Genomic DNA, 27,671 nt, shown 5'->3' with positions numbered 1-27,671 from the left:
GAATCAGAAGCTCTGATTTGTAAACATTTCCCACAGCTGATCATCGAGGACGATGATCTTAGAAGGGGGAGAGACTGACATATATTGATTTAGTCCGAGGCACTTAGGCCTAGACCGGACATTGCTAGTGTGTGCGCGGGCAGGGGCCTAGTGGGCCAAGGTCCGTAGCTCGGGGGTTAGCCAAGGAGTGCGGGAATGGGAGCTAAGAGAGCACTTCTACCTTTTGCTTGATCGGGAGGTGAGAACATGCTCTAAGGGACTTTCATTTATAGAAACTCATGGGCTATATTGGCTGGGAGGTGAGAAGCACACACGTCATTTTCTTCCTCTTACAAAATTATAGACGCATTCCACTGATGACAACTAGGAAGCGAGATTTGAAGAGAGTGGAGCTTCATCAAGTCGCGTATATGGAATTCAAAAGGACCAACCTCAGGAGCAAGGTAAGTTCCCGCACTCCATTCTCGCATTCCTTATGAGGAATAAAGTTCTAGGAAAGAGTGGGAAAAATATAACAATTAATTCTAGAAGCCAAACCTCAAAATCAATTTGAACAGACCGACCTCTGATTCGAGCACAGCTCTGCTTGCACCAGTTTCCAAAGGTGGGAGCTGGGAACTAGCAAGTCACATAAGGGTGAGGATGCATGTATAAGCGATACATTCTTGACCCCTTTGCTTGGTATTCCAAGAGCACGAGAGAGGGGCACCCACTCACTATACCTATCTTCACCAAGCTCACGGGACTACTTCTTGTTCCCTACCTAGTGCATCTTCTCTGCCAGTCAGTAGCCCCATGGCATACCCCCAAAAAAAATAAGTGCTCAATTAACAATTATCCACCTCCACAGACTCGTCTCCACCAAGTAAGCACCTTAGGGCAACATAACATATGGGTCAGCATTGACTTCACAAGCAACCTTATCCCCCACATTTCAAGATGCAATCAACACAACAGGTAGTTCTTAACAATCTGATCTTCCATAGAAATCTCCCACGAGATAATATCACCTACATAACTAATGATTAAGCTGTGCAAACACCACGTAAACACCTGCATATCTAATGTCCAAGCTGCACATGCCAGTGACCAATGAATGGCACTGCAATTCTCATTCACTGCCAAAGAGGGGAAGCAGGAATGTGTATATTTCAACCATTCACCACAAATACCACTTCTGTTCGAGAACATAACAACGCAGATGAAACAGCCATGGATACACTGCAGAAACGTATCAAATGCAAGTTGGCGAAACACCACTCCAGATTAAGTTAGTAAAACCATGCATGCTCCTTCAACGAATTTAAGGCTTTTTGCAAACAGGAAATTTGAATACTTCAATCCAGGTACCAATCCACAACTAATATAACTCAAGTCTTAAAAGTATCACTACGCTGTCTCATGATAACAAACTTCCATCAGCCCTCACACCATCCATGGTATGCTGTCATCCTTTATACAATCCTGGAAGTAACAATCAGCTGTTGCAAAAAAAGGCTTTCAGCACCTTCCAAACTTGTGTTTGGCATTGAAGGTGTTGACCCCCCCCCCCTCCTAAAAAAACCCCAAAAAAAACTAGTGAACACCCAATCCATCTCGCTCAAAGGTAGTCTTCAATCTTATAATGTTGTTATAGCCCAGAAGCTATAATTTGCAAGCATATACAAGAGTAATTAAGCCTGAATTGCTGCTGTGGCTTAGCCTAACCAGCTTAGGCTACAGCCCAGAATTTAAGCAGCAGCATCTCTCTTCTTGTACACAGAACTTCATCAGCTGCTTTAGAACACATCAGGATGGAAGCGCCCAGGCATAGATGTTCCTTCTTGAGCTTTGCGAAGATGCAAGTTCAGGGCATAGTTGTTTAACTGCAAAAAAAAAAAAAAGCAACAGACCTGTCAAACTACGGCAAAAATGTGCCTGCATGTAACGTGTATGTGCAAGTGTGTGTGTGTGTGTGTGTGTGTGTGTGTGCCTCTCTCTCTCTCTCTCTCACAACAAGACAGCACAGGTATCACAGCCAAGCCCACAACCCTCTGGTACCACGCACCCAAGGAGTCACCAGAGAGAGGGGACAGTCTCTCCAGAGTCAAATGTCAGATCAAGATCCTCTACCCGCCAGCTGCAATTCAGGTAATCCTCATACACCATAGTGATGTACCTACACAGGAGGGGGGCATTGCTGCATTGTACACCACTCAGGAGGAGAATGACATCTGATGATTTTTGACTCTCTTCATTGTTTACACAGGTCCACGTAGTGCATGGGCCAGTTTCTCTTCTGTAGATGTTTCTTTTTCATGTTTCTAACATCCAGTTATTCATTGATCATATGTACTCATTCTTAGTCTCATAGACCCTTTGGATCTTTTGTACACATTTAATATAATCAATCTCTCTCTCTCTCTCTCTCTCTCTCTCTCTCTCTCCCCATCCATGTACCTGCAAGCACAGATGTGGGTGTCTTTCCAGATGGATGGGTGCATGCGTATGGGTGTGTGCATACCTGCCTGTACACACCCGTGCATACGTGTGCACGTGATTAGAAGGATCAAAGTCTAGTACACAAGTTCCTCTTGTGAAATTGGTCGGTATAGAACACACAGAGCTACCATACTTACCTCCAAAGTTCGGACCTGTTCTTGATATTGAGCAATCAACTGCTTCAACTGCTGCATCTCCTGCGAACAGTTTTCATGCTCTGACTGCCTCTCGTGTTGAATAGCAACAGCCCGCTTCAGGATGTGATTGTCACGAACTAAACCATGCAGTTGCTCCTTCAGCATAGCATTCTCCTGTAATGAGACACCACTAAGCCCTCCAAGATGCTTTTCACTACCGCCCATGATTAATGACATACACATTTGAGAAATAGGATTCCAAAAAGAATAAACTACATAGTTAAAAAGTGTCACCATATCTGCACACAACGGGTGAAACCCATGGGCAAGGGGGATACCTTCTGCAACTCTTCAAACAAGGATCCACTGTGAGACATTACAGTCTTCTCAAAAGCTTCCAAAGCCCTGGCTGCGCGGTCTTTGGCATCATCAAGATTAGAGGCACTGAGCATTTCCCGTACAAACAGTTCAACCCATTTGCTACCTTCAGAGGGTGAAGCACCTTCTCGGTTCGCATTCTCTATATTAACAGCTTCCACAACTACAGACTGATACTCAGCATCTGCATAAAAACCACAGCTCCATCAGTAATTTCAAGGCTGCATTAGTCAGTGCTCTGATCCACCTAACGGCTAAACCTGTCATGCAAGTTTACACATGCACACACCCACATCACTTATCCATGCTTTAAAAACAGTAAATTTGATTGCACTAGCTTTGATGGGTTCAGAGCCTGAACCTTCTTGTAAGAGTTTCGCTGGAGAGATTGCTGAAGAATCTTCAGTGGGAAAATGCAAGGTGCTTCCTCCCCCATCAGAGCTGAGGTGGAGCTCATTGAGACTCCTTATTGCAGAGTCAAGGTTGTTTCCACTGGACTCCAAAACTTTCTCAATCAACTGAATACAGGGCAACACAGAACACATTCAATCGATCAACTGAGTAACTAAGGTGGGCTGTTAAAAACACATTCAACGCTGTTATTTACTTGATCAGTCTGCCTCTTGTGTGTCAAGTTTTGGTTTCAGTTATCTTCTAGTATTCACTCTTGTGACGTTATTTTATCCTGGCTAAGTCTGCCCTAAACCCTGTCCACGCTGCCATAATGTTGGTGATAGACGCATTGTTGTAACTTCTGTGTAACTTTGCCAATCGTAACATGCTTTTTGGGATGCAGTTCAGTTGTTTGCTCAAAAAAAATCATCCAAGGCTCTCTAATTATAATTTATAATGGAATTCGGAAACTATATCATATATAAAAAGTGCCAAGCTGCCTCTCTGTTACACAACTACCAATATGCAGGGCACAGCCAGACATTAGATAGCAGTCAACAAGCAGAGACGAACAACACAAGTGACACATGGCACTACCACGTGGTAGTGCTAACACGGCAATAATGACATAGCACTGATGGTGTGGCAGTCGGGTACAAGTGGCCAACAGCAATACCATTGACTACGAGCATTGGTGCATAAACATAAGTGGGTAGTCAGCAAATCATCATATCCATTTGCTTTCCTTAATGTTAGATTTCACAGAGTGTTTCTCTGTAGGTGAAATGCTAGCCATGAGTGTACAGCAGGTCACAAGGCTGAGATGTCACCATTTGGCCACCCAATTGGTCCACCCATGCTTTCTCCTTATGTGTATACATTGGACTCGGCATTCATGCTGCCACTCATGTGATACTGTGGATTTGGCTTTCCGTTGGGACTTGTGTCTATGTATACATACCCAGAAATGAACCGGAGGATTGGTGTGAGTCTGCTACGTCGTGTACTTGTCTAGAACATGTCTATTTTGGTATGGTCTCATGAACAGTGGTTGTTCATACCAATGTTGGATTGCACAGCATCTTTATGTGCTTGTCTACAAATTGAATTTGCTTGTTGTTTTCATGCTTGCTTGATCAATGTGTACTTCCAAGTAAGGGGACGCCCACCGTGAACCGTGCAAGTGAAACTGTCTGCTAACATGGTTATGTGGCATGTGGCAAGTGGTAAGTCTTGGTCATAACTAAGCCTTACGATCTAGCATTAATTTATAAGTGAGTGTAGACACACTTTATTAAGGTTTGGGGGATCAAAACTCACTTATAAAAATGATGCTCAGCCCTATGTTAGCACACACTAAAGTCCCAAGGTGAACAAATGAAACTGGCCATCAAAAACTTGACAGGCGGTGAGCACACTTAATCACACTTAAAAGCTCTTTATGAACTGGAATAATAAACTTGGAAGAAGAAGAAAAATAGGTGAAGCTAGAGTGCTCCTACACAAGAGACCAATTGGTCCCAAAGCGTGGCGCCCCCGTAGGTATTTAGTTATCACTTGAAGTCAACGTAGCCCTTGTACAACTCCCGAGAAGATATCTCCTTGCTTCACATGGAGAAGTCTTCTTGAAACTTTCACCCAAGATTTGTGTTGTGGGATACAAGAGCCTTGGCTCCCTTTTTATACAAGTTTGGAGGTGAAAAGCTATGCTTTTCCCCCTTAAAGAAAAACTGCTACGAGTGCTTTTCACTTATTCTTTTTTTTATTTATATATATATATATATATATGTCATAGCGTTTTTGGTTCCACGTTGCTTTTTTCTTTCTTCGCGATTTGCTGCCCGACGCCTCTCTTGCGTTTGGCTTGATCGACGGCTTTCTCTTCGCCTCTCTCTTTCGCTTTGTGCGCCTGCTGCCACTGTCCACCTCTGACACGTGGCGTTTGCCTGCTCTGCAGTGTTGTTGCCTCTGCCACGCTAGCCTTCTGTGCCACATCAGCCGCCTGTGCCACGTGGCAACGCCATGTCACCTGGACGGGCTGCACTAACTGCTAATTGGTTATTCCTTTGCTGTGCTGCAGGCCGCCTGCCCCTGGCTGCAGTCAGGTGCCACGTGTCACCTAGACAGCTCCCCTTTTTGCTGCGCTGCAAGGTTTGCTACTTGGTTGCCTCCCTTGGCCACCTCTATGCTGCCCCACAAGTTGCCTTGAGTGCCTAACAAGAGAAGGAGAGTTCTCAACTGCTGCACGTGCAACAAGGAAAGAGAAATATCCAAAAATACATACATGCACATGTACAAACATATGAGCATGCACACACATGTATACACACCAAGCATGTATCTGCACCCACACACATGTACAAACTTACACATGCACATACGGAGTAAAACATGATTAGTGAATATTAAACATGCTTAAACATAATCACAATGCTTAAGAAAAGAGGTAAAATACTTAGTCATGTAACATACCCCCCTCTTAAAACAAAGCAATCGTCCTCGATTGTTCATTCGAAAGATCTGCCAAACTGAAACAAATCCTAAGAGACCAATGAGAAAGCTATGTCCTACCAACTGAAACAGAACATCTGAATAACATAAATCAAGAGCATCCACCTCGTGAATAGTCATGTCCCCCTGGATGCTTTACCTACTCCACTCATGGCCATCCCACAGGACCCACGATCAGCAGTACATCATGAACATGAGTAAACACTGATGCATATCAAATGAAAGTCTAGAATAGGCGTCCCCATTATCTCAAAAGATTCGTATATCCATGAATCAAACCATGTGACTAGTACACATATATCATAGAAATCCCATAGGAGACAGATATACTGTCAGTTCAATATCTCGGGTGTGCTAATAAGAACGCCAAGCGACTTCTAGATCTCATCCAAGTGAACTCTATGACAAGGAAGCGGAGTCACCCCCCTCTTGAGTAACAGGTAGTACTCCAGAATCCACAGCTGAACCTGTTGAAGCACTTTCTAAGGTAGGCTCCAAACCAAAAGCTTCAAGGTAAAGTTTTAGTATCCTCAGTGAATCCGCCAAGTCACCTTTCTCCATCCACTTTGAATCCATAGGTGAATAGTTCACAAACTTTACCAGATATCGACGTGAAACTTTTCCTCAGACTTTTCTTTCTTTATGTGCCAAAATCTGTTCCAATTGAAGAATCTCATCTAGTTCTTCGACTTCTGGTTGTGGCTCATCAACCTGATCTGTAGACACTTCACCTCTGAAAGGTTTAAGAAGACTGACATGGAATGCATTATGAATCCTCCAATGATCCGGTAACTTAAGACGATAAGAAACATCACTCATCTTCTCAATCACCTGAAAAGGCCCATAGTACCGCATACTCAGTTTAGGATATAAGTGTTGTTTACCCTTCATTTCCTGAGTCTAACCTTCTCAAATCTCAAAAGCACCCAATCACCCAAATCAAAAACCAATGATCGACGGTGAAGGTTTGCTGCTTTTCCTCTGTTTCTCTTCAGTGCTTTGAAGAGCCAACTTGACCTTCTTGTAAGCCTCATCCATATTCTCCACGAAACGATCTGCCTCGAAGATCTTATCTTTTGTTTGCAAAACCAGAGATACTTTCTTCCCACCTTCCACAATCTCGAAAGGTGCCTTACTTGTCGAAGTGTGAATGGTGTTGTTGTAAGTAAACTCTACCAAAGGAAGATACTTTTCCCACTGCTCCTTATGATCCGAAACATAACACTTTAGAAGATCCAATACAACTGAGTTGGCAATTTCCGATTGCCCATCTATTTGTGGATGAAAAGACGATGAGAACTTCAACGAAGTCTTCATGTTCTCGAACAATGCTCTCCAAAATAAACTCGCCATTCGAGGATCTTGGTCACACTAACAATAGATGTGGGCATCCCATGGTACTTGAAGATATTTGTCAAAAATATCCTCACCATTTGCTCTGCATTAATCTTCTTCTTGACTAGAATAAAATGGGCTTACTTGTTGAAACGATCCACAATAGTCCAGATGCCATCATTCCCACTCTTTGTCCTAGGAAGATCAAAGATAAAATCCATAGCAATACTCTCCCACAATCTGTCTGGAATAGGCAAAGGATGAAGTAACCCACGTGTCTTTTGACGGTCATACTTCACCTTCTGACAAATGATACTTGTAGATTCTTTCTGCTGGTGACAAAGTTCTACTATTATAAGCAATAACATGTCCATCCTACATAAGAACAACTCCAATGCTATTCCCACATGCATCACACTGTACCAAAAAAGGCTTATGAAGATCCGGTAAAACCAAAACTGGACCAGTGGTGGCAAGCTTTTCCTTTTAAGTTTGTTGAAGGCTTCCACTTCCTTCTCTATACATCAAAACTTAACATCCTTTTTGGTCAAGTGATGTAAAGGTGAAGCAATCCCTACAAAGAATCGGATAAACCTCGTGTAATATATATAAACAAAGTCCTAAGAAACTTCACACATCATGTATAGACTGCAAATCCGGCCAATTCTTTATCGCTTCAATTTTCGTTGGATCCATCCTGACGCCATCCTTAGACACTATATGTGTCACCATTTGGCCACCCAAATGGTTCACTCTTGCTTTCACACTATGTACATATTGGATTGGTGTCCATGGCTTATGGAATATGCCTATGCAGGTGATTGACACGTGTCATGCTGTATAGTTGGATATGATATTCCGCTGGGACTTGATGTTATCATGCCCGGAATATCTGGAGGACTTGGCTTTCCGTTGGGACTTGTGCCTTTGTGTACATGCCCGGAAACGCCTGGAGGACTTGGCTTTCCGCTGGGACTTGTGACTTTGTGTACATGCCCGGAAACGCCTGGAGGATTGGCTTTCCACTGGGTTTGGTATCGCATATACTTGCCTGGAAACGCCTGGTATTATATGGTTTCATGAACGGAAATCGCTCATGCCAATGCTGCATTGCATAGCATCTTTATGTGCTTGCCTGCAAATGAAATTGCATGCTGTTTTCATGCCTGCATGACCTATGTGTAGTTCCGGGTAAGGGGACGCCCGCCCGTGAACCGTGCGTGTGAAACTGTCTGCTGACATGGTTGTGTGGCATGTGAACAGGTGGTAAGTATTACCCAATCTAGGCTCAAATAGCCCTTAGGACTTAGCCAATATTTATAAGTGAGTGCGTTCCCACTTCATTAAAGTTTGGGCGCCCAAAAGTCACTTATAAATTATGACCGCTTCCAAGTTCACACTCACTGAAGTCCCGAGGTGGACAAGACTCAATGTCCAAGACCTGATCCTCCCCTTTTACTCATAAATGGACATCTCCCCATGTCCTCTCACCTGATTGGACCCCAATTCACTTACTTATTAAGAGAAATTCGTGTTTTCTCTTCATGAGGATTTTTGGAGGCTGAAAACTCTGTTTTTCCACCATTTCTCTCCATTTCCAAGCTCTCCATAGCCATACCCAACTTGCTAGGGTGTTTTCCAAGCTTCCAAGAGTGTTTCCAAGTGCTAATCACTCTCCTACTCACTCCCAATGACTGAAATTCAGCAAAACAGCTCTCATTTTTGCTGTAATTTCTGGTCTTTTTGCTGAAAACCCTAATTTCAGCCTTCCTTTCTCAAGTTGAACCATAGGGGAAGCTTTCCCAAGGTTCCCTTCATCCTCTTGAAGACTTTTGTCGCGAAGGATTGCGGCAAATCGAAGATATCAACACTTCTAAAGCTTCCAACGCGAAGGCTTCCGCTTGCAACAACTTCTATGAAGACTGGTAAGGTAATTGGACAATGTATTGTCATTACTTACTCAGTAGAAGGGCAGGACTCCTTGTTTAGCCGCCCTGTGTAGTATTTCTCTTGTCCTATGTGCTCTTGAAGATGTTGCTACCTTGCTTGGTAGAACATAGAGCCAATGGTAGAGAATATGGGCACTGAAGTCGGGCCGGGCATCAAGGCAGCTCCTTGGTGATCTACATCGACATACCATTGTTTTCTAAATGCTGAATTTCATATGCATTGGCATGGAGGATTTGGCAATGGATGCCCGTGAAACTATGTATTGAATTTCTCCAATAGTAATACAATTTACTCAAGGGAGGGGTCGGCCGTTCCGGCTCATTGTGTGCCTCTTGTCAAATTCAGCAATTTACTTCTTGTATTTGAGCAAGTGTCCTTCAAATCTTAGTGTATTTAAGTGTATTGATTAGCATTGTGTTCAACCAAGTTACATTGGTATCAGAGCATACGGTTCTCTTTCACTTCTATCGTGAGAGACGATCACCGTGAACACTAGCTATCTCTACACTTAGAACATTATGGACAGCCATACAATGAATGTTGGAGATGCTAATACAAGTGGCAGGGACAATGAAATGCATGCCTCCAATGCTTTACAGGATGAGCAAACTCATGTGGTGCACAATAGGGAACATGAATATGTGGGACAGCCGTCTCGTGGCAAAGAGAAGATGCAAGAAGAAGAGTCCATAGTCTTGAGAGCTGAACTTACTCGTATGCAGGCTCTTCTCCATGCACAACAAGAAGAATTGAATCTCTATCGCCGCGAGGATCCATTGGTACATGATCGTTTGAAGGCCAAGAAAGCTGAATCTTATATGGATCATGCAATGGCAATGATTGCTCAAGAGTTGCACATGCAACCGAGGGATGCAGCACGTGCATACTTGGCTCGTACCGAGGATGCCTATGCAGAAAAGGCAACCATCCCACATGTCTTGGAATCCCCACAAGTGCCCGAACAAGAAGTTATGTCTAAGAGGATGAATCTCCATCCTATGGGAGAGGAACAATCAGTGACTTCACGCCATGCAGGAATATCTCATGTAGCCCGTGAAGGATACAATGTTTATGGCAGTGGTCAAAATGTATGTCAAATGCCATTGCCGGCTGAAAATGTACATGCACAACACATGCAACATGGGCTGCAGTTTTCTGTTGGTGCAGGTATTCCGCGTATCTCTCATGCCACTCATGCCTTCGAGTGTGCTCGTGAGGGAGAAGCTATGGCTGAAAATGTATCAATGCATGTTGAGGGGCCAGCCATGCCTCATGCTTACAGGGCACATGTATCTATGCCTTATGCATCACCTTTTGGTCCAAAAATGATGCCAATTACAGGGACTGTCCCAATGGACAAACATGGGGGAAAACATGTTGAGATGCACACACATGCATCAAAGTCTCGTGACTTCAAAGCCGGAGACAAATCTGTGAAGTTTGACACATATCATGGAGAATATGATGCATCAAAGGCACTTGCTTTTATTGCCCAGTTTGATATTGCTTTCAGTGATGAGGATTTCACTCAGAAATCCATGATCCGGCATGTAAGCATGTTCATGAAAGGCACTGCTGCCCATTGGTGGCTCACGGAGAAGCTCTCACCGAATCCTGTTAGATCATGGAAAGAGTTCAAGGAGAGGTTCTATGCTCAATTCTTGCCTCCCAATGCATTGAATGAGATAACAATGAAGTGGGATTAGGTAAAGCAAAATGAGGGGGAATCGGTAAATGCATATGTACAAAAGTTTTGGAAAGTGCTTTTGGAGGTGTCTCCATTTATGCATGTCACCGAGGCGGAAAGGAAGAGAGGGATTGCAACCCGTGTACAAAGCGGGATTACAAATGTATCCTGGTCATACCTTACACCAATTAATCGCAACCGCCACCGCCACCGAGCAATTGGAACTCAAATTGAGTCGATCCAATAAGGCTAAACCCTCATTTCAAGGCAAAGAGAGGGCTGTCCAAAACCTGCAAAATGATGGACAGCCACCTAAAAGAGACCAAAACCAAGCCAAATCAGGTCCAAAAGCTGAAAATAAGTTTGCTAACAAGCGCCCTTATAAGCCGGCAAACTTTGGTCTTAGTGCTGAGAAGAAGAAGCAATATATGCGTGAAGGCAAATGCTTTACTTGTGGCAGCACTGAGCACATGGCAAGAGCATGCCCAAATAAGAAGAACAAAGCTGAAAATGCTAATGCACCGAAGCCTAATGTGCATATGGTTCCGGATGTGCAGGGCAACACTTCACATGATAGCAAAGATAGGGTTGTATGCAAAGCTTGGGGACAACTCAAAGATCAGCCCGCTTTGTTCATGTTTGATGATTGTGCATCTGAAAATTTCATATCCACTCAGATGGCAGCTGCTTTGGGTATTGAAGTGGAGGACATGGGTCCTCAAATTGAAGCAGGAGCTGCCTTTGTTGGTAGAGAAGTGCAGGTCATGCCTATTTTTGGCAAGTTGCGCATACACATTCAAGGCTATGTGGATCATGAGGATTTTCTTGTGGCGCCTTTGAATGGCTGTGATGTATTGCTTGGAAAGCCTTGGCATACACGTATTGATCCGTGCAAGGCTTACAAGACTAACAGGATCACCTTTATGCATAAAGGCCGAGAACATGTAATTGATGCTGGTGAAGAGGGTGATACCATTCCCCTTGTATCTCATGTACAAATTAAGAAAGTAATGAAAAAGAGTGTTTTTGCGTACTTGATTTTTGTACGAGATCATGTTGAGAAAAATAATGTACATGTAAACACTCTTAGTAATGATAGGCTGAAATTTTTGCAAGAGCACAATGATTGTTGTGCTGATGAGTTACCAAATGAGTTACCACCTGTACGACCGGAAGATCATCGCATTGATCTTGTGCCGGGTAGCTCACCACCTAATAGGCCAGCCTATCGTGTAAGTGCATCCCAAAAAGAGGAGATCATGAAGCAAGTAAATGAGCTTCGTTTGGTTCGGCCAAGCTCTTCCCCATATTGTTCACCCGTCCTCTTGGTTCAAAAGAAGGATGGATCCTTTCGTATGTGTGTGGATTATAGAGCTTTGAATAAGCTTACCATCAAGAATCGGTTTCCGATTCCACGCATAGATGACATCCTTGACAAGTTGGATGGATCGGCATGCTTTAGCCGAATTGATCTCAAGAGTGGATATCATCAAGTGCGTGTAGTGCCTCAGGATGTACACAAAACTGCTTTCAGGACAGCATTTGGGCTTTATGAGTATCTTGTTATGCCTTTTGGTCTTACAAATGCCCCGGCTACATTCAATAGAATGATGGATCGCATATTCCGTGGGTACAGGAAATTTACAGGTGTCTTCTTTGATGACATACTAGTCTTCTCGAAGACCGAAGAAGAGCATAAAGCTCATTTGGCTATTGTTTTTGAAGAGCTCCATAAGCATAAACTCTTCATAAATGCAAAGAAGAGTGAGTTCTTCTTGTCAGAGATACATTATCTTGGGCATATTGTGTCCAAAGATGGAGTGCGGATGGATCCTGCAAAGATTGATGCAATTCGAAATTGGCCCGAATTGAGTTCGGTGCATGAGATCCGTAGTTTTCTTGGATTATGCTCTTACTACCGCAGGTTCATTCGGCACTTTGCATGGATTGCTTCTCCTTTACATGATTTGACAAAGAAGAAGGCCGTGTTCAAATGGACTAATGTAGAGAGAGATGCATTCCTCAAATTGAAAGATGCAACTACTCATGGTCCAGTGTTGATCGTTCCGGATTTGCAAAAGCCTTTTTGTGTGGAATGTGATGCATCTGGAAATTGCATAGGGGCTGTCCTTAATCAAGAGGGACATGCCGTGGCTTATGAGAGTCGTAGATTGCATGATGCAGAGCTATCTCTTGGCATTTATGAGAAAGAGCTCTTGGCTGTAATTCATGCACTTACTATATGGAAACATTACCTTCTTGGGGCTGATTTCACTGTGAAGACAGATCACCAGAGTTTGAGATATTTTCTTACTCAAACTAAATTGTCAGAGAAGCATATGAGGATGGCCAATTTCCTCTCTATGTTTCATTTTCAGATCTTGCACACCCCGGGAAAGAAGAATGTAGTGGCCGATGCATTGTCACGAAAGCCGTATGTAGCAGCTATCTCGGTTGCCTCTCATGGGGACTTGTCTACCATGCGTGATTTGTATCATACGGATGCTGATTTTGCCACTATTTGGGCTAATTTGATGGCTGGTCATGCACATGCCTCATATGTGATCAAAGAGGGTTATCTCATGAAAGATAATTGCCTATGTGTGGTGTCTGACATGAGGCAAAAGGTTTTGGATGAGTGCCATGCTCCTCCATATGCTGGTCATAGAGGCATAATGCCTACTACGCACATGATTGAGCGGTATTTCTTTTGGCCAGGTATACGGAAGGACATAGAGGCACATGTACGTGTATGTATCACCTATCAAAAGGTCAAATTTGATAGGCAAAAGGCACCAGGTTTGCTTCAGCCATTGCCTATTCCCACGCAGCCATGGGAAAGTATTACAATGGATTTCATTATGGACTTGCCACGTATCCAACAGGGTAATGATGCAATTTGGACAATTGTGGACAGGTTTAGCAAGCAAGCTCATTTCTTGCCGGTCAAAAAGACCATCAAAGCTGAGCATATGGTTAAAATATATCTTGCACAAGTGTTCAAACATCATGGAATGCCGAAGTCCATTGTGGGGGATAGAGATCCCAGGACTACAAGTCTCTTTTGGCGGGCCTTATTTGATAATATGGGTACCAAATTGGACTTCTCATCAGCTTATCACCCTCAAACGGATGGGCAAAGTGAGGCTGCAAATTCAGCCGTGTTGGATCTCTTGAAATGTTGTGTGGCGGATCAGAAGTCTTCTTGGGAGAAGTACTTACCGCTTGTGGAATTTGCATACAACAACACAGTGCATGCATCTACGGGAAAGGCCCCGTTTGAGATTGTTTATGGTAAGGTGGTTTTGCCACCCATCCTTCGCACAAAGGATGAGATATTTGCAGCTGATGAGTATGTAAGAGACTTGGATATTGCTTTTGCTCAGGTGCGGACAGCCATTGCAAGGTCACAAGACAAGCATAAAAAGGCTGCCGACAAGCATAGAAGGCAATTGGATGTTAAAGAGAATGATTGGGTATTGCTGAAATTTGAGAAAGCAAGACTTGCAAAGAGGCCTGGCAAAGAGGGTGCATATCCTAAGCTTGCAACTAGGTACTATGGACCTTTTCAAGTGATCGAGAAGATCAATGAAGTGGCTTTCAGATTGGCATTACCTAGTCATTGGCACATACACAATGCTTTTCATGTGAGTCTCCTTCGCAAGTATGTAGGGCCGGAGCCCAATGAAATGGTCATTGAGGATCCACCAGAAGTGGATGAGCTTGAGGAGATCTTGCAGCCAGAGCAGATTGTGTATCACAAGGAACGCAAGCTTGCTGCAGGCAAAGTTGTGAGGCGTTACCTTGTGAAGTTTAAGAACTATCTTCCCATTGATGCTAAATGGGTAGATGAAGAGTTCTTCAAAGATTGCCCGCATGTGCTTCAGACATATTTGGATGCATTTCAGTTGCGGACAACTGTTTAGAAGCGGGGGGGGAATGTCACCATTTGGCCACCCAAATGGTTCACTCTTGCTTTCACACTATGTACATATTGGATTGGTGTCCATGGCTTATGGAATATGCCTATGCAGGTGATTGACACGTGTCATGCTGTATAGTTGGATATGATATTCCGCTGGGACTTGATGTTATCATGCCCGGAATATCTGGAGGACTTGGCTTTCCGTTGGGACTTGTGCCTTTGTGTACATGCCCGGAAACGCCTGGAGGACTTGGCTTTCCGCTGGGACTTGTGACTTTGTGTACATGCCCGGAAACGCCTGGAGGATTGGCTTTCCACTGGGTCTGGTATCGCATATACTTGCCTGGAAACGCCTGGTATTATATGGTTTCATGAACGGAAATCGCTCGTGCCAATGCTGCATTGCATAGCATCTTTATGTGCTTGCCTGCAAATGAAATTGCATGCTGTTTTCATGCCTGCATGACCTATGTGTAGTTCCGGGTAAGGGGACGCCCGCCCGTGAACCGTGCGTGTGAAACTGTCTGCTGACATGGTTGTGTGGCATGTGAACAGGTGGTAAGTATTACCCAATCTAGGCTCAAATAGCCCTTAGGACTTAGCCAATATTTATAAGTGAGTGCGTTCCCACTTCATTAAAGTTTGGGCGCCCAAAAGTCACTTATAAATTATGACCGCTTCCAAGTTCACACTCACTGAAGTCCCGAGGTGGACAAGACTCAATGTCCAAGACCTGATCCTCCCCTTTTACTCATAAATGGGCATCTCCCCATGTCCTCTCACCTGATTGGACCCCAATTCACTTACTTATTAAGAGAAATTCGTGTTTTCTCTTCATGAGGATTTTTGGAGGCTGAAAACTCTGTTTTTCCACCATTTCTCTCCATTTCCAAGCTCTCCATAGCCATACCCAACTTGCTAGGGTGTTTTCCAAGCTTCCAAGAGTGTTTCCAAGTGCTAATCACTCTCCTACTCACTCCCAATGACTGAAATTCAGCAAAACAGCTCTCATTTTTGCTGTAATTTCTGGTCTTTTTGCTGAAAACCCTAATTTCAGCCTTCCTTTCTCAAGTTGAACCATAGGGGAAGCTTTCCCAAGGTTCCCTTCATCCTCTTGAAGACTTTTGTCGCGAAGGATTGCGGCAAATCGAAGATATCAACACTTCTAAAGCTTCCAACGCGAAGGCTTCCGCTTGCAACAACTTCTATGAAGACTGGTAAGGTAATTGGACAATGTATTGTCATTACTTACTCAGTAGAAGGGCAGGACTCCTTGTTTAGCCGCCCTGTGTAGTATTTCTCTTGTCCTATGTGCTCTTGAAGATGTTGCTACCTTGCTTGGTAGAACATAGAGCCAATGGTAGAGAATATGGGCACTGAAGTCGGGCCGGGCATCAAGGCAGCTCCTTGGTGATCTACATCGACATACCATTGTTTTCTAAATGCTGAATTTCATATGCATTGGCATGGAGGATTTGGCAATGGATGCCCGTGAAACTATATATTGAATTTCTCCAATAGTAATACAATTTACTCAAGGGAGGGGTCGGCCGTTCCGGCTCATTGTGTGCCTCTTGTCAAATTCAGCAATTTACTTCTTGTATTTGAGCAAGTGTCCTTCAAATCTTAGTGTATTTAAGTGTATTGATTAGCATTGTGTTCAACCAAGTTACAATATGTACCCAAGAAAGTGAATCTTTTGCATGAAAATTTCACTCTTCTTCCCATTGACAACCAACCTATGCTTTGTAAGTTCCTCAAACACTTTGGTCAAATGCTCCCGATGCTTCTTTTCTGAATGAGAAAACACAATCATATCATCAAAGAAGGTGTCCACAAAAGCACAGTGGATTCAGAAAATCCGATCCATCATCCTGTTAAAAGTTGCTGGAGCATTCGTAAGACCAAAAGGCATGACCAAAAACTCATAAAGTCCAAAAGTTGTCCTAAAGGTTGTCTTGTGCACATCTTCCGGTCTAAGGTATCCACTCTTCAGATCAATGCGACTGAAGTAAGCTGCTCCCTGTAACCGATCCAAAATATCATCTATTCGTGGTATAGGAAATCTGTTCTTGATGGTAATCTTATTCAATGCCCTGTAATCAATCTTATTCAGTGCCCTGTTCTTAATGGTAATCTTATTCAGTGCCCTGTAATCAATGCACATCCGCCAAGAACCATCGTTCTTTTGTACCAAAAGCACTAGTGAACAATAAGGCGAAGAGCTTGGCTGAATCAATCCTTTGTCCAACAAATCACGCACTTGGCTCATAATCTCTTCTTGTTGGACTGCACTCACCTTATAGGGTGGCTTATTCGGTGGTGAACTCCCAGGAATCAAATCAATCGCATGATCCTCAGGCCTAGCAGGCAATAACTCCCCTTGTAAAGTCTCTGAAAAACAATCTTGAAAACTTTTGAGAAAATCCATTCTTTCCTTGTCCAACTCAGACAGGTTGGAATCTGTGGTATCCTGATTCTCTTTAACAAACACAAAGTAAATAGAAAGATGTTTCTTTATTAAACAAGAAAAGGCCGAGGCCGATACAACAAGAATAGATTCTTCTTTAAGCTTTACATCAAGAGTGTGTTCCTTATTCTTGTGAGTGAGAGTGATTTTCCTATTGAAAGTATCCACCACCGCTTCAACTTTATGGCACCAAGGCATACCCAACAAAACATCACAACCCTCCAACGACATAATGTACAAATCATTCTCTCTGTCCGTGTAAGTCCGCACACTCAGACGCAGTTTCCCAATGATCGGTGTAACCTCATCCGTATGTCCAGGATAAGCTAAAGTAGCCTCATGCAACACACCTGTAACTCGCGCGGCGGTGCCCGGGAGACTAGGACCTTTGACACATTTGTTGATACCATCAATGCATATTAAAGCACTTAAACATGGCCACAGCCTTAGCACATATCCATCATCACTTTGCATAAAACATAAAAGATGGACAAAACATCCACAAATGTTGAAAATGGAGCTTGCACGTGTGACACCGCATAGAGGCAGGAATGGGCCGACCCCCCCTGGAGTATTTTATTACCCAAGGAGAATAATATCATGTACAAGCTTTGAGGGCCTTACTATCCCCACGGGAGATGCCGGATTATCCATAAATAAATGCCATAACACAGCCCAACACGAGGCTACCAAGCCGGAACATAGGCTGTAGAAATGCCGAGCCAACAACATAATCCATATACCTCCGTGTGGGTACTGATTCTTCCCCAAAAACCACGGGTCTTCATGCAATAGAGCTGGTACAGCAAGTACAACTCTCCATTCAGTCGGTACAACCGGGACAATGGCTCGTACAATCAGTACAATGGCTAGTACAACCGATACGATAGTTGATACAATCGATACAATGGCTGGTACAACCGGTACGGTGGCTTATACAACCGGTGCAACATGTACAATGACTAGTACAGCAGGTACAATGGTTGGTTTAGCAAGTACAAAAGCTGGTACAACCGGTACAATGGATGGTACAACAAGTACAACAAGTACGAGGATTGGTACAAGTACAATGGCTAGAAATCATAATAAATGATTAAATACCCTTGCCTTCAATATTTCTTCGCGATGGAAGCCTCCAAAATAGTCCCCAACAGCCGGTATTCTTCATGGGCAGCCTTCAAGAGAGAGAGAAAGAGAATAGCCATCATTAGGGGAGCCTGTAACGGTGGTAGAGGCTAGTGTGCAGCAAGCCAGCCTCCATTAATGGAGAGAGAGGGCTCCAATTTATAGATTTGGGCCTCCCATGAGCTAAAATGGTAAGAGAAGGCTACAATGACAAGTGGAGAGCCACACAATAGCTGAAGTAACAAGTGTGAGGCCACTTGTCTCACTTTGATACAATTTTATAACAAGTGTCAGGCCACTCGTCTCACTTTGGTCCACTTTCTTGCCACATGTCCCAATCTAAGAGATGGGTCCTTCCATAATCTTTACCTCTAAAAATATCCCAACTGGTAGACATTCTGTCATAGGCACTTTGCCAACTCTTGGTATCTGCTCAATTCCAGATGTAATGACGCGAACAGAATTTCCATCGGAGTCGGGCCAAAAATAGCAACTCTCCTAAATTTTAGGAGTGTGGTCCTTTGTATTCTAGAATAATCCCCCATTCCCAAAGCTTGTACTTTCCAAATATTTAGACATCCTGAAGTCCACCAGACTCCTTTCATACTGGGAAATGTCCAGGCTAGTGACATCCTCCCCAGCTTCTTAAAAGTTGTCCGCAACTTTAAGCTTCAAGCCATATATTCAAGATATAATCATGTCCCATCAAGTGAGCGAGACGAGACAGTCTCAAAAATCCAATATATCTGAAGAATCCATGTACCAAAGAAATGGGTGAGACTAGATAAGTCTCCATAATAGCAATATCATGTCCCAAAATAAATGGGCGAGACAAATCAGTCCCATAAGTCCAGATATCATAATCCATGTCCCAAGTAAATGGGCGAGACATAGCCAAAGCACCAACTTTGCAAACTCAAAGTATACTTAGCTTTTCTTTGCCAGGTTGGTCATGAAGCCAAAAGAAATATCTCGTCACCATATCCTTAAGATATCCTGAGATATATCTCCATATAGCTTGCCTGTAAGCTTGATAATATAATCCACAATATCCATATGGAAAGAGTGTTGAGCGTGTGCACATAAAGCCAACTCCATACTTCCAAGATAAATTTTGTGAATTCATAAATCCTTAGATCAACAAGCTGTCTACTGCTCATGCTCATGCTCATGCTCATGCTCTTGCTTCATAGGCTATGAAGTGGCTGGCCATGCTTAATAGCAATGATGGCAAGTGTGGTCTCCACTTGAGATCTTTTCTCTTCCTTATTGATAGAAGGAAGCCTCCGCTTCCAAGAAAGCCTATGCTCTGATATCAATGAAACTCGCGGCGGTGCCCGGGGGAACTAGGGCCTTTGACACACTTGAGATCTTTTCTCTTCCTTATTGATAGAAGGAAGCCTCCGCTTCCAAGAAAGCCTATGCTCTGATACCAATGAAACTCGCGGCGGTGCCCGAGGGACTAGGGCCTTTGACACACTTATTGATACCATCAATGCATATTAAAACACTTAAAGATGGCCACAACCTTAACACATATCCATCATCACTTTGCATAAAACATAAAAGATGGACAAAACATCCACAAATGCTGAAAATGAGCTTGCACGTGTGACACCGCATGGAGACCGGAATGGGCCGACCCCCCCCTTGGAGTATTTTATTACCCAAGGAGAATAATATCATGTACAAGCTTTGAGGGCCTTACTCTCCCCACAAGAGATGCCGGATTATCCATATACAAATGCCATAACACAACCCAACACGAGACTACCGAGCCGGAACATAGACTGTAGAAATGCCGAGCCAACAACATAATCCATATACCTCCGTGTGGGTACTGATTCTTTCCCAAAAACCACGGGTCTTCATGCAATAGAGCTGGTACAGCAAAAAGTACAACTCTCCATTCAGCCAATACAGTCGCTACAGTGGTTGGTTCAGCCGATACAATGGCTGGTACAATCGGTACGGTGGTTGGTACAGCAGGTACAACATGTACAGTGACTAGTACAACGGATACAATGGTTGGTACAACAAGTACAAATCTGGTACAACCGATACAATGGGTGGTACAACAAGTACGAGGACTGGTACAACACTACAATGACTGGTACAAGTACAAAGACTGGTACAACAAGTACAATGGCTAGAAATCATAATAAATGATTAAATACCCTTGCCTTCAGTATTTCTTCATGATGGAAGCCTCCAAAATAGTCCCCAACAGTCGATATTCTTCATGGGCAGCCTCAGAGAGAGAGAGAGAGAGAGAGAGAGAGAGAGAGAGAGAGAGAGAGAGAATAGCCATCATTAGGGCAGCCTGTAACGGTGGTAGAGGCATTAATGGAGAGAGAGAGGGCTCCAATTTATAGATTTGGGCCTCCCATGAGCTAAAATGGTAAGAGAAGGCTACAATGACGAGTGGAGAGCCACACAATAGCTGAAGTGACGAGACCACTTGTCTCACTTTGATACACTTTATAACAAGTGTCAGGCCACTTGTCTCACTTTGGTCCACTTTCTTGCCACATGTCCCAATCTAAGAGATGGGTCCTTCCATAATCTTTACCTCTAAAAATATCCCAACTAGTAGACATGCTGTCATAGGCACTTTGCCAACTCTTGGTATCTGCTCAATCCCGGATGTAATGACGCGAACAGAATTTCCATCGGAGTCGGGCCAAAAATAGTAACTCTCCTAAATTTTAGGAGTGTGGTCCTTTGTATTCTAGGATAATCCCCCATTCCCAAAGCTTGTACTTTCCAAATATTTAGACATCCTGGAGTCCATAGACTCCTTTCATACTGGAAAATGTCCAGGCTGGTGACATCCCATCTCTTCTGGTTTGATGCCCAACTTTGCCACAAGCTCGGGGGTGATGAAGTTTGCACGAGTCCCAAGATCGAAAAAGATCAAGACCTCCTGATCTCGATGTCTTCCCCATGCTCTACACAACTCTGAAGATGCATCCCCTTGCTTCAACCCTATCATGTCCGGTACCAGTCCAGGTACCAGTCCAACAGACGATTTCTGTTTCTTTGCTTTAGGCTCTTCCTGTGAGTCATCTACGTTTTTAAGTGCTCTCTTCGAACACCTATAGTACCGATGTCCCTCTTCTCCACAAGAGAAACATTTGTTGGCAGCTATAAGTTCTTTCTTTTCTTCATTTGTTCTTTGAGGCAAGGGCTGAAATTTTCTCTTCTTGGATTGCCCCTTCTCTCATAGTTCAGTGTCTTTGTTGTCCTTTGACTCCTTTGCCTCTTTAAATGCTTTCTTTGAGAAGAGACATTGATCCTTAAATCCTGACATTTGACCAGTGAGCATGGCATATCCAGTCAGAGCATTTTCTATCATTTGAGTCATATTGGTGACCTTTGTTTTAATGCAACAGTCACAAAGCTCCTTGGGTAACCCACAGCAATACGTCTCTACCTGCTCAACCAGTGACCTAAAAGATGTGACCGATAGCAAAGCATCCCAAATTTCTTGTTATATTCTTCCAAATTGCTACAATCTCTGGAATCTAATCGATGCCAAGCCGTCATAACATGCACCTCAAAAGTCAATGTTACCCATAAAGAAGAGAAGATTTGCTTTAACTCCACCCAAGTGCTAGGTGCTATACCCTGATGAAGAAGTGTCGACCACCATTGAAGAGCATTTCCCTTTAGGAAAGAAGCTGCCTTCCGTACCTTGGATGCCTCTGTGAAGTTACCACCAAAAAATGCCGCATCAAACTGTTGAATGAAGGTGAGAGCCTTCAAACGATCCTTTGCACCTAAAAGTATCAAACTTTACTGCAGCACCACCCTCTTTATAATCTTTTGGCTTCTCGCCCATAACAAGATTATCATAGGGATGTGGTTTGAGAAAAGAATTGCCCACAACATTAGACCCCATGCCCATCATACCACCTCCCATACCATGCATACCAAAAGCACTTCCGCCACCACTACCATAAGTTCCATACATACCTCCTGGCATACCTCCATACATACCTCGATGCATTCCATAGCTCCCAGTCATGCCCATGTTGGGTACACCCAGTGTTGCATAGAAACGCGTTTCATACACTTATGAAACGTACGAAACGTTTCTAAACGTTTCGTACAGTATGAAACGCGTTTCTTAAAACATGCAGTTTTTAAAAACCTCAAAAAACGTTTCTTTCCTGGATTCGTACGGCGCATACTATCACGCTTCCCGGTGGCCGCCGCATGCGAGTTCGCCGATTTGCGTGCATCCATCTTGTCCTTCCATCGCATCTGTCGACCCCCAGCTCCTTGGTGTCCTTGGGCCTTGTGGAGGTCTTCCAAAAGGGTAAAGTCCTGTTTTGCTCTAAGTTGGTTTTCTCTGCACAACTCACAAAACAGCACACTTTTTTCTCTTCCTTCAATATTTATGGCATATCTTCGACGGTGTCGCACTTGCAGGGCCAACAATCTGCATTTATCCTCATCTTGTAGGATGCCTCGAACAGGTGATTCTCTTTGGAACAATGTCACCTTCGAGTCTAGATATGGTGGCTCAGGCTCCGGAAAGTGGAAATGCAACTTTTGTGCTGATAAGCACCAGGGCAGTCTCACCAGGTTGAAGGCACATTTCTCACAAACAAAGGGTTTCGGCATTGGGCCATGTAAGCATGTGCCACAAGAAATCTATGATAGCCTCAAGGCTTGGAAGGCCATGCAGCTAGGTATCCCCCTCGAGGATATCCCCAATGTGGGAGAGCCTGAAGCACGTCAAAGTGTCTCCAAGAGGACTCGCAGTATCAGAGAGGAAGATACCAGTGGTGATGTTGCAGGTGGTGTTGCAGGTGGTTCTAGCTCGGCACCTCGAGCCAAAAGAACTAGTCTTCCAGTGTTCAAGAAAGGACATGTACAGGCAGGGATGCAAAAGGCTGCCATGAAAGAGGCAACGAGGGAGTTGATGAAGTTGTTTATTCAATGTGGATTATCCTTCCACATTGTCAGGACTCCTCGATGGAAGAAGGCAATGAGAGCTATCTCCCGCATTGGGTGTGAGTGGGATGGCCCCTCCTATGAGACATTGCGCACTACTGAGCTTCGCAAGGAGCAACTGGCTGTGGAGATGGAGATGGAGCCTCTCAAGGCCACTTGGGCAAAGTATGGTTGTACTTTGCTTTGTGATGGATGGACAGATGCGCGGAAGAGAAATGTGTACAACATTCTTGTGTCCTCCTGCAAAGGCACAATGTTCATTCGTGCCATAGATGCATCGGTGCCAGGGCTAGTGGTTACAGGGGAGTTCATTATGTCCCACATGCGCCAGGCAATCAATGAAATTGGGCCTGATAACATTGTGCAGGTGATCACGGACAATGGGTCCAATTGTGTATCCATGGGCAGGATGTTAGAGGAGGAGTTCCCCAAGATTGTGTGGACACCTTGTGCAGCACACAGCCTTGACTTGATGATTGAGGATGTGGGAAAGCTTGATTGGGTGAGCCATGTATTTTCAGCTGCATCTACCATGGTGAACTTTGTCACAAAGAGGCCAAAGGTTTTGAGCATGTACAGGGCCAATAGTGATCTTGAGCTTCTAAAGCCCTCCAAAACTCGGTTTGCATATATGTTTATTGTGGTGGAGAGACTAGTGAGAGTGCGACATGGCTTATTACGCACAGTTGTGTGTCGTGAATGGACAGCATGGGAGGACAAGGATGAGCCCAAGTCTATAGCATTCTCTCGTATGGTCATGAGAGATACTTGGTGGCAGGATGCAGAGGGACTTGTGAAGGCACTTCAGCCCATGTATAGTGTCCTTCGGCTCACAGACATGGAGGGAAGTACCATTGGGTTGCTTTATGAGTTCATGGACAGAATTGGTGAAGCTCTCAATGATTTCACTACCTTGTCGCGTGACAGGTGCTCACCCTTGGGCTTTAACTTTAGTCTTTGAGTTATTTTATAAATCTTGATCTCTTATGTGTGTCACATGTTACATGCAGAGTTCAAGATATTAAGGAGATCTGGAATCGGCGTTGGGATTGGTTTCATAGGCCAATCCATGCTGTTGCTCACATTTTGCATCCCCTTTGGAGGAATGAGGAGCAATACCTCAATGAGGAGCTAGAGTCAGGATGGATCGAGTACATTACCAAGTTGGTGGGAGTGGGAGGTGATATACAGCTGATGAGAAAGCTCGAGGATGAGCTTCTCATTTACCGCAACGGTAGCCATATGTTTGGGCGAGCTACTGCATTGCTCAGGGAGACACAGTTGGAGCCAGTGTCTTGGTGGGAGAAATACGGTATTGGGACACCCAACTTGGTAAGGTTTCTTGATTCTTGAATCTTGTATCTTTGTCTCGTGAGTCCTATTCTTTCAAAATCCACATTCAAATGCTACTGTCTTTTTGACTCTAACTTAACATTCTTTTTTGTGCAATGTAGAGACGGATTGCACTGAGAGTTCTCTCCCAGGATTGCAGTTCAGGGCCTTGTGAGAGAAACTGGAGTACATGGGCTCTTTTTCACACGAAAAAGAGAAATAGACTGTCCTCAGCACAGTTGGAGAGGCTTGTCTTTTGTCATTGCAATCTCCGATTGCTAGAACAAAAGGGTCATCCCATTGAGCCTCGCCAAGTGAATCCAGACAAGATTGATATCATGAAGTGCAAGGAGATTCCCGACATTCCTCAAGAGGAGAGAGACATATATTCTATGCTCTATGAGGAGATCATGGCTCCGGCTCGCACTACACGATCTTCTCGAGAGGCTAGTACTAGTGGTGCACCTGCACCTCTAGAGGATGAGGCCTTTGAGGACTCGGCTACCGGCAGTGACCTTGAGAGTGAGGCTGCAGAGGCAGAAGATGCAGATGAGGATGAGCATGAGGATGCAGATGAGGATGCAGATAGTAGCTAGCAGCTGCCAGTATCATTTTATTTGGATTTTGGACATGTTATTTAGTTTGAACTTTGGACATGTTATTTATTTTGATCTTGGATTTAGAGTCATGAATCATCACCCACGTGGTGATGCTTTTTGATTTTTGTTTAGTCATCAGTGATCACCCACGTGATTTGTGATATCATCATATCTTACATGTATTCTGTTTTTATTGAAATGAATTCAATGTGGTCTCTTAAAAGTTCTGTCAATATTTTTTTCTTTTGTATATTTCAAGTAAAAAATATACATGTTTTTTCTGTTTTGTATGAAACGTTTTTTTACCCGTTTCTTACCTTTTATGAAACGTTTCAAAACGTATGAAACCCGTTTCATACCTGCCGTTTCTGAAACGCCTGGCAACTATGGGTACACCTGTCATGGAATGAAAGACAAAGCCTCCGCCAAAGTAACCAGGATGAGAAGTATTAGCAAGGTTTCCATAGGTAGGTGGGGAAAAAGAAGAAGAAGAATCAAGGTATGGCTGAAAATTTAGGTAGATGGGAGCCGAATGTTGAGGCTTAGCTTTCTTCTCAGACCCATGTTTCCGTGGTTTAGAATCAACTTTGAAGTTTTGTGGAAAACATGAGTCCTTCGCGAGTTCCATTAATCCCTCCATCAAACTTTGCATCTTTGCTTCATAGGTGGCATCATCATCTTCAAATTCTAGTATATCGGGAGGTAATTCTTGCTCGCTTTCCTTGTCTTCTTCGAAGTAGTCTTTCTCTTCTGAAGATAAATCCTTCATCTCCGAACTAGTTCTAGCCATAAAATTAAATGTGTCGACCACAAGCTCGCCCTCTTGAAAAAGTTGACGATGAATCTGTCAAAATACACAACGGAGATGATAACCAAATCTGAGACCACAAGAGCAATTAGAGTGCAGAAAATAGACAGCACAAGAGAAGGAGAGAGATAGGCGTGTAACTCTTCTCTATACACAAGATCCTGAAGATGAAAACAAGATACAATGGTGTGGAGGCAATGGGGCCATTTTATATGGCCCCATATATCCAGTCGGCCAGTGGAAAAACAGCAGCCAGCCTCACGACTGGGTCTCCTCTAGTCGGCCAGCCAAAAAAAAAAGGTCCACGACCTGAACAGAACAGTCGGCCTGCTCCACATGCACACGAGTGGAGTCGGCCAACTTCTCGATCATCCTGCCAGCATAGGGCAGCCACCCACACCATGGAAAACATAGAGAAAAATGGAAAAAAAATACGAGGAGTGAGGAAAAATGAGAAAACACCTACAAAGGGCGAGCACACCCACAACAGAGGCCCTGGTGTTTGATAAAGACAGGAGATGACTTCTAACACCCCCTCTCAGCTCTTGGCTGTGAAATCAATCCTAGAGAGTTGGAGTGCTGCCCGCGCGTAGCCTAAGGTAGAGACTTCGTGAAGAGGTCCGTCGCATTGTCCTCCGTCGAACAATAAAGTAGCAAGATGTCACCAGCCAAGATCTTCTCACGTACAAAGTGATACTGTATCTCTATGTGCTTGGTCCGGGCATGGAAGACCGGGTTCCGAGCAATAGCTATACAACTCTGGTTATCACACTGGATGATTGTGGGCTCCTTCTGTGGAAACCCAATCTCGCCTAGTAGCCTCCGCAGCCACACAACCTCGCAAGCAGCACCACAAGCAACCCAATACTTTGCCTCTGTTGAAGATAGAGCAATAGTTAACTGCCTCTTACTGCTCCAAGAAACTGCTCCTGAGCCGAGGGTAAAACTGTAACCTGAAGTAGATCTCCTCATGTCTGGATCTCCTCCCCAATCTGAGTCACTTCAACCTTGGAGTCTGACTCCATCTCCTCCTGTGTGTAAGAGTCCTAGATCCTTCGTACTCTGCAGATACCGCAAGATCCGCAACCCTGCGTCCCAATGAGACTTCAATGGCGTCTGCATAAAAGAGCTCAACAGCCCCACGGAGAAGCTCAAGTTCAATTTGGTGTTAAGTAGCCACATCAATGAACCAACCAACTTCGAGGCATCAACTGGCTCACAAGGATCATTAACAGTTAACTTTGTATTTGGGTCCATCGACGAAGTAATAGGCTTGCAGTTCTCCATCCCAAAGGCCTCAAGCAACTCATGAACATACCGCTGCTAAGAGACGAAAAAAACCCCCTCTGGGTCTGCCAGATCTCCAATCCCAAAAAGAAGTGGAGTAAGCTAAGCCTAGGTCGGTCATCTCAAACTCCTTTGACAAGGCAGCCTTCATCATGCCAATGTGCTCCACGTGACCACCGGTGAGAATGAGATCATCCACATAAAGGATGATAATCGTAACCATGCCGCGTTCCCGAAAGAGATACAGGTTGGGATTTGCAAACCGATCTCTAAAAACCAGTCCGAACA

The 27,671-nt window shown here is 44.0% G+C and overlaps 2 protein-coding genes across 2 annotated transcripts in view; one reads left to right on the top strand and one right to left on the bottom strand.

Annotated features, from left to right (window-relative positions):
- Positions 1–1,310: 1,310 nt before the first annotated feature.
- LOC147626799 (uncharacterized) overlaps positions 1,311–27,671 on the bottom strand; it is a 38,662-nt gene continuing 12,301 nt past the window's right edge. Inside the window, exons 3-6 of the mRNA XM_086815351.1 lie at positions 3,358–3,514; positions 2,957–3,180; positions 2,619–2,792; positions 1,311–1,865 (exon numbers count right to left, since the gene is read on the bottom strand). Coding sequence (XP_086671477.1) covers positions 1,779–1,865; positions 2,619–2,792; positions 2,957–3,180; positions 3,358–3,514 — 642 coding nt within the window. The 3' untranslated portion in view covers positions 1,311–1,778. The remainder of the gene's footprint in view (positions 1,866–2,618; positions 2,793–2,956; positions 3,181–3,357; positions 3,515–27,671) is intronic.
- On the top strand, positions 22,517–25,451 carry LOC147626801 (uncharacterized). Its single transcript, XM_086815349.1, has 3 exons — positions 22,517–24,284; positions 24,368–24,689; positions 24,812–25,451. The coding sequence occupies exons 1-3, from the start codon at positions 22,798–22,800 to the stop codon at positions 25,283–25,285; spliced, it is 2,283 nt and encodes a 760-aa protein (XP_086671475.1). The 5' UTR covers positions 22,517–22,797; the 3' UTR covers positions 25,286–25,451.

This window comes from Cibotium barometz, chromosome 21 (genome assembly GCF_041138505.1).
Source record: "Cibotium barometz isolate CiBa-2024 chromosome 21, ASM4113850v1, whole genome shotgun sequence".
NCBI classification, from domain to species: Eukaryota; Viridiplantae; Streptophyta; class Polypodiopsida; order Cyatheales; family Cibotiaceae; genus Cibotium; species Cibotium barometz.
This window is presented reverse-complemented; position numbering and strand designations above follow the sequence as displayed.

Bases quoted from the DNA above. Each gene is read 5' to 3' on its own strand.
- LOC147626801 (XM_086815349.1), top strand. From the start codon at position 22,798: ATGGCATATCTTCGACGGTGTCGCACTTGCAGGGCCAACAATCTGCAT. The intron at 24,285-24,367 runs GTGCTCACCCTT...TGTTACATGCAG, and splicing joins ACTACCTTGTCGCGTGACAG to AGTTCAAGATATTAAGGAGA. The intron at 24,690-24,811 runs GTAAGGTTTCTT...TGTGCAATGTAG, and splicing joins GTATTGGGACACCCAACTTG to AGACGGATTGCACTGAGAGT.